Source organism: Nothoprocta perdicaria, unplaced genomic scaffold (assembly GCF_003342845.1).
Source record: "Nothoprocta perdicaria isolate Ctin4 unplaced genomic scaffold, notPer1 scaffold_151, whole genome shotgun sequence".
In the NCBI taxonomy this organism is placed as follows: Eukaryota; Metazoa; Chordata; class Aves; order Tinamiformes; family Tinamidae; genus Nothoprocta; species Nothoprocta perdicaria.
This window is the reverse complement of record NW_020454661.1, coordinates 1-7,370: the sequence shown is the minus strand read 5'-3', so window position 1 is coordinate 7,370 and position 7,370 is coordinate 1. Positions and strand designations below refer to the sequence as shown.

General features: G+C 45.3%; 1 protein-coding gene across 1 annotated transcript; it reads left to right on the top strand.

Moving 5' to 3' along the window:
• Positions 1–528: 528 nt before the first annotated feature.
• On the top strand, positions 529–6,435 carry GPLD1 (glycosylphosphatidylinositol specific phospholipase D1; the record flags this gene model as incomplete). The annotated part of the gene is made up of 5 exons (XM_026034882.1): positions 529–653; positions 3,078–3,133; positions 3,844–3,922; positions 5,028–5,125; positions 6,325–6,435. Coding segments are annotated over exons 1-5 (444 nt in total), but the record flags the coding sequence as incomplete, so codon positions are not given.
• Between the last annotated feature and the right edge of the window lie 935 nt (positions 6,436–7,370).

Here is a 7,370-nt window from a genome sequence, read left to right as displayed (position 1 = left end):
CCCGGGCCCGGCCCGGCCCCAGCCCCGCCGGGAGGCGGAGCCGCCGCCGGCCGGGCCCCGAGCGGCTCCCGCGCCGCCCATCGCTAGATTACAGCGAAACGAAACTTATCGTATACATTTTATTTTATTTTATTTTATTTTATTTTATTTTATTTTATTTTATTTTATTTTATTTTATTTTATTTTATTTTATTTTTTTCTCCCCTTTTCCAGTTCTGCGGTTGCTCGCCGTTGTTCTGTGGCCCGTGGCGCTGCGGCGCCAAGCACCTGCACGGCGGGACGCTGCCCGGCGCTGGCCCCGGCCCGGGCCGTGTCCCGGGGAAGATGCTGCCGCGCACGGGGCCCGCGGCCAAACCGCCCGAGCGGCCGGGCCCCTGCGTGACTCGGGAGGGGGCAGCGCCCGCCGGCTCCCGCCTTCCCCCTATAAATAACCCCGTGTGAGGTGAAGGCGAGCGCTGGCAGAGCGCGGCCTCTCGCATGCCCCGCTGCGGCTGGGAAGGGGCCCGCGGCGAAGCCTCCGTTTGGACAGGTCCATTCCAAAGGTGTCGGCGCCATGGGTGGCAGCAGGAGCAGCGCGGCGCTGCTGGCCGTGCTGCTCGGCGCGCTCTGCCCGCGCAGCCTGCCCTGCGGCATCTCCACGCACGTTGAAGTAGGTAAGGTGCCTTGGCAGGCCGTTCCCCTGCGCCTCCAGGAAAGGAAGTTCAGCTTGCTGCGAAAAGGATGCACATCCCGCCTTGTGTTTTAACCTAGGATGGAGTGGCGCTCGGCGCTGGGAGTTTCGCCCTTAGCTGCGCTGTTTCTGCACGTGGCATCAGTGCCGTTGCCTGTTTTTCCCTCTGCAGAGGGTGCTCGGTGCCTGCAGGTCTCACACAAGCACGGTTTGGCGGGAGAAATGGGGGATCGCTTAATGTTGACACCTGCTGCTGACCTGTCCTTCCCAAACGTCCGCTGGAGATCAACGCATGGGTCATTTCTGGCGTTTTGTGCTAATTGTTTGTCCTAACTGCGTAAAGTAGATGAACTGCTACACTGCGTTTGTATTTGTGACTGACTTAATGAAACTTTGTTCCGTGCCTCTTTCGGGTAGGTTGTTATTTGTGGCCGAAACAACCTAGAGCGGCAGAGGGCCATGGAAAGATTCTTGCGGGGAGTGACCGACTCAGTGGGAAAACAGTCCTGTTTTAGCTGTGTCTGTTATTTTCTTAAATGTGTTTCCTGTGGCAGCTCTGGTGGCAACACTCTTGGGCAGAATGAGATTATTCTGAAACGTGGACTTGAAACAAACAGCAATTGATGGTTTCCATTATTTGTTCTTCCTCTCCTGGTTCTAAGCTTGTTGCTGAGCCGGATGGAAAATAAGACGTACAAAGTAACCTGTATTCAGATGGTCTTCTCAGACTGTAGGTCCTGAACACAAGCAGCCCCGAGCCTGGTACAAGCTGGGGTGATTCCTGGAGTTTATTTGCGAGGGAACGGATCAGGGAGTGAGGGATACGTGAAGAGTCCCATAGCAATCAGTAGGATAAGTCTCACCTCCTGCAGCCAGGCAAATGCATGGATCTTTGCAAGTTCAGAACCCCAATAGGAATAGGAACTTCTGAAAACCTTGAAGGGATGAATTGGACAGAATACAGTGCGGTTGCAAGATCTGTGTAAAGGGAAACAAAATCTTGCAGAAATGTTCCAATTATTTTTCTAACCAATGAAGAGTGATGTAAAACGCTCACACATACTTCGTTTAAAGATCTTGCTTGTCTAAAGAGTAGCCTATATTTTTAAATAATGAGTCATAGCTTATGACAAAAATTATCCAAAAATGATGTTGCTTATGACAAAAAATATCCGAAAAGGATTTTGTTTCAGTTCTGATGCTGCTAAAATCAGTCCTTTTATCAGCGTGTGCAAATAAAAGCCCACGATGATACGACATTGAAAGGTATTGCCAAATGCAAACATTGACCAAACTGCAGAAAGGAAGGAAAAAACCCCTACCCCAAAGCAGCAGCAGAGTCTCCCCTGCACCCACACAGTGCTGAAAGAGCTTCAAAGAGACCGAAGGCCCTGCCGCTCGAAACGCGGCTCACGCTGGGTGCGCTCGGCAGCGCCCGGCGCCTCCCGCTCGCCGCGGCCTCCGGAGCGGAGCAGCTCTGAGCGCAGAGGCCTCCGCAGCGGCCCGGCCTCGCTCGCTGCAGGCTTAACCGGCTCCGCACGCTGGCTGGGGAGGCACAGCACGCTTAGCTTGTAAATAGTTAAAGGGGTGAGGAAAACTTCGTGTGGTGTGGTGAGAAGATTACTTAGCGTTTGTAGCTTCAACCCAGTCATTTTGGAGGCAGTGTTCCTTTGAAAAATGTATTTTTAGAATGCTATTGCTGGATCATCTCTGGGACTTAGCATACATTAGAATGAGGTTTCATAAAAAGTGACAAGTGTGTTTCTTTCTTTCTCTTGTTTGATGCTCGCTTAATAATTAGTTTGGCAGCAGGAATGTCTGTCTATTCAGTAAGTAAATAGTGGTATTTACTTTGCAGACTTCACATTTTTCTTGTTTTTTAGCATGTTAAATATTAATCAAACTGTTAAACTTTCAAGTGGATTCCAGAGGTACCTTTCTTGAAATGGGCAAGGCCTCAGTGAAACTGAAATACCCTTCACATGGGTTCTCTGCCCAAGCTAGGAGAGCCGTGGAGCTGTCTGATGTGTTCTCTCTATCTGCTGGGTTTTCATCAGAGTCAGTTCATTGCCACAGTTCACATCTGGATGTAGAGCGTCCCTTTTTCGTGCTGCAGGGCACTTCCATCTGTGCTGGTGACTTGGGGAGCTGGGGAGTGAGTAGAGCCTGGTGAGACCACAGTGCCAGATGTGCCGAGGAAACGACCTTTCTCTGTTAAATCCTTAGATGAGAAAACATCCCCTCTAATCCATACGAAATTTATTTGGGAAGTGATTGTTTCATATGCCTGAGCCACTTGGCTTGGATGTGACAATGTGGTCTATTCTACATTTTGGTAATGCTTCTAATAAAACATGGGCTTAGCCACAATGCTTACAAATCAATATTTTGATATGTTGTTTTGCAGCACATAGAGCTCTGGAATTTTTCAGCAAGCATGAAGGGAATGTTAACTACAGACAGGTAGGAAGCATATTTTTGTTTAATTCTGTATGTCTTTCTTGTGTGTGTTTGTCTCCTTGCCTTTATTATTTACTCTCAGTAATATGTGTATGGTTTTTGTACCTGCAGTAGGTTTTACCATTTCTGCTGCTGGAAAATACTTAATTCCTACTGAATATGCAGTAATTATAATATAGTTTTATTATGATATATCGTGTGAGGTTTGCATATTTTCTACATGCATGTTTTGCCATCACCTTAAATTGTATCATCTTTGAAGTTGTATTAGAAGAATCAATAAAGTCAATAGACTTTTCAAAAGGTGATGTTAATAAAGATATCAAAATGATAGACAAGTTTTGTGTTTGTCCCATTACTTAGGTCATTTTCCCGTTTTCTTGCTGATGTAAATAGTATTGGCATGATTTGGAGGATGAAAGTTAGCAGTCCAGAGGAGGGCACCTCTGAAAGGCAGGCTCACTGGCACCTAAGCTAGATCCTACCTTCCTCAAGGGTCACTCAAATTACAGTGTATGCTGATTAGTTTGATTTCAGGTACAGGCTTTGTGTGCTTGTGTGTGTGGGGACCACATAAATGATGTATTTTACCAAGATAAGAGTTGTATCTTGCTGGCAGAATTTAATTGTTGTCTTTGGTGTTGACAGAAAACTGCTTCTGTGCAATGCAATAGTATTCTGATTTTTTTTTCCCCCATCCTTCCTCTTCCCAGTTGTTACTAAATCACCAAGATGCATTTCAGGCTGGGAGCATTTATCCTGATGCGTTTTATCCATCAATCTGCAAAAATGGTGAGAAAAGATATTTAAGTCCTATATTAATAGAACAACTTTATTGATGTGTGAAAACCCTATAGAATTTAATAGGGAGGGTCATAAACCAGTAGTGTTGTAAGAATTGAAGTATGGCTATAAATGCTTTCCTGCAAAAACTTTCACAGTTATTATTAGTACTCTGAGTTCTTTTGTGGAACTTTATAACAAAATAAAAGATTATAAAATGTTATTAGAAAATAGCCTTTTGGTAATTATAGCTATTAAATTTAAGGTATGGGGCAATTTGATAGAAGGATGCCATCTGGTTGAATTAGGTCAGATTACTGAATACTGACCTGGGGAAAATTGAGAAAATGATCCCTTCTTTTTAAGTCCTGGAGAAAGCACAGAGTTAACTTCTGTATTAGGAATTATTAGTTTTTATCACATCAGTCACAAAGATGATAAAAGAATATTTAAAAACAAAAAAAAGAGAACGATGAAAAAAAAAGTGGTAATAGCATCTCATCTTAAAGCCTTTGTTTTACAAGAGAAATCCTCTGCTGGCTCTTGCCTTACACTGGTCCCTGTTTGAAATAATTGTCAGTCTTTGTTGTGGTGCTTGCAAGTCTAAAGGCTGCATTACAGAAACAGCTTTGCATAGAAGAGTATGTCTTGCCTTGCAGCTGGTTATCTGATCAGGTGAAACCTGGACTGTGAAAACTGGCTTCCCCAGCAGTACTAGAATCAGCCAGGCAAAGTTTTGTCCGGGATTTTTTCCTACCAAAATGAGGGTAGTGAGCAGCCAACAAACAGGACAAAGGCACTATGATCTCTACCAAATGAGCTTTATGATGTACATGTGGGTATATACGTGCTTGTGTCAAACCTACTCACAAGCACAGAGAAGGGAAAAAGCACAACATTTTCAGATACTTCAGACCATAATCATGGCAGGTAGCTCTGGCATCGCATTTGACAGTGTAAATCATATAAATACAGGTCTGTTTGGCTCTTGTAACATAAGCAGGAAATGTATTTTCTGTGCAAGATGGAATCAAGTAAAAGTCTGTGTTTGTTGATGTGGAAAAAAATGTTTATTGTGAAAAAGAATAAATACTGATAGAATTTGTTGCTATAGGAATATATCATGGTGTCTCTGAAGACACTCACTGGTCACCCTTTCTCAATGCAAGTATTCAGTATATCAGAAGGAATTATCCTCAGCCTTGGGAAGAGGTAAGACAATTTCTTTAGCTTTTGTGCTTGCCCTCTATTGTTTTTCACAAATTATGGCAATTTCATCCTTTGGGAAGTGTAGAGAAAAAGCAGAATTTTGGTTAGCAAAAATCTCTGCTGGCATAGATTTCAGACCTGTTTCTATCTTTACTAGGCAAAAAAAAATATAATAGTCACATAAAGTGTACTAATTATACTCAGTGTGTTCCAGTTGTTATGATACGTTTCCTAGGCTCAGATTTTCAAATGTGTGTAATTTTGGGTACTTCTGCTAGTCTCAGATCTGGCTGAACATTTGCCACTTGAAGAATTAGGCCTCTTTTTAGAATTCTCACTTGTGAAATCTTGGATTTAGTCCTGATTTGTGTTTGTTTCTGGTACATGAGCTATTTAGAAGAAAAGGAAAAGTCAAAAGTGAGGATGATTTTAAAGGTTATTTGGGTTCTTTGTTTTGTTTTTTCCCCTTCCTGGGCAATTTGCTGTATCTTCCCTAAACTCTGCTCAGGCAAGTTGTATGTTTGGAGCAGCAACATTTGAGAGCATCAAGTCTTTACAATGGAAAGAGGTTTGCCTACCTTTGGTCTGGCTTCTGGTGATACTGTTAACTTTCAGGGAGTGGAAATTCATCAAAAACTCTGTTGTAGCTCTTAAAGAGGCCTCTGGAACTGATAGTGATTCAATGCAAAGAAATCTTTTTTGAAGAAATGAAATGTCTGTTGCTGATAAATTTATTCCAGATAACTTTCCTATTCCTAGGAGCAACATGAGTAACTTCATGCCTGGGCTTTAATCAGGTGCTTTCACAGTGCCCAGGAATGCCAGCCTTCCTCCACATGTTTAGCACAGTATCCATGGTAGCTAAAGGGAGCCTAGTCCTTGGAAGTGGGAGGCTGTCTCTCCAACCCACAGAGTACTTCACTTTACATCTAGCTTGAAGTGCATGAGTTGGCCTGAAATCAGCTGTCTGACTCTGTGGCCGTGGATTCTGTGAAGGGCTTCAAGCTCGTCACGTCACAAAACGTGTTTTCCAGTTTTAAGAAGCAAGTGCTCAGCATTTTAAGCCTGCTTAAGCCTGTAGATTGTAAGAGTTTGTCATTTATATTGTTGTATAAGGGACCACAATAAAATACTCATCTCTTTTTTATTAAAGACAGGTGAAAAACTACTGTCATTACCACACATATATTGTTATTTTATAGGCTACAGAGAAGCTGGTAGCTTTCCTGTTTGGAATTGCCTCGCACATGGTTGCGGATGTCAGCTGGCATAGCCTGGGCATTGAACAAGGATTCCTAGAGGCCATGGGAGAGGTCAGCTCATATTATTTTATCCTCTGATCTTATCGCCTTCCATGAAGGAGTGACTAGCTGGATAGATGAGGGCAGAGCGGTGGATGTCATCTATCTGGACTTCAGCAAGGCTTCTGACACCGTCCCTCACAGCATCCTCCTGGGCAAGCTCCAAAGGTGTGGGATAGATGAGTGGACGGGGAGGTGGATTAGGAATTGGCTCAGTGGCAGGGTGCAGAGAGTGGCTGTCAGTGGTGCAGAGTCCAGTTGGAGACCTGTAGTTAGTGGTGTCTCCCAGGGGTCAGTTCTCGGTCCGGTCCTGTTCAACTTATTCATTAACGACCTGGATGAAGGGCTGGAGTGCTCCCTCAGCAAGTTTGCTGATGATACCAAACTGGGAGGAGTAGCTGATAGCCCTGAGGGCTGTGCTGCCATCCAGAGGGACCTGGACAGACTGGAGGACTGGGCGGCGAGAAACCTCATGAGGTTCAACAAGGGCAAGTGCAGGCTCCTGCCCTTGGGGAGGAATAACCCCGGACACCAGTACAGATTAGGGGTGGACCTGCTGGAGAGCAGCCCCGCAGAGAGGGACCTGGGTGTCATGGTGGAWGACAAGATGACCATGAGGCAGCAGTGTGCCCTGGGGGCCAAGAAGGCCAATGGGATCCTGGGGTGCATTAAGAAAAGCGTCTCCAGCAGGTCGAGGGAGGTGATCGTCCCCCCGTACACAGCCCTGGTGAGGCCACATCTGGAGTACTGCGTCCAGTTCTGGGCTCCCCAGTACAAGAGGGATGTGGAGCTGCTGGAGAGAGTCCAGCGCAGGGCTACCAGGATGATCAGAGGCCTGGAACATCTGCCCTATGAGCAAAGGCGGAGAGAGCTGGGTCTGTTCAGCCTGGAGAAGAGGAGGCTGAGGGGGGACCTGATCAGCGTGTATAAATACCTCAAGGGAGGCA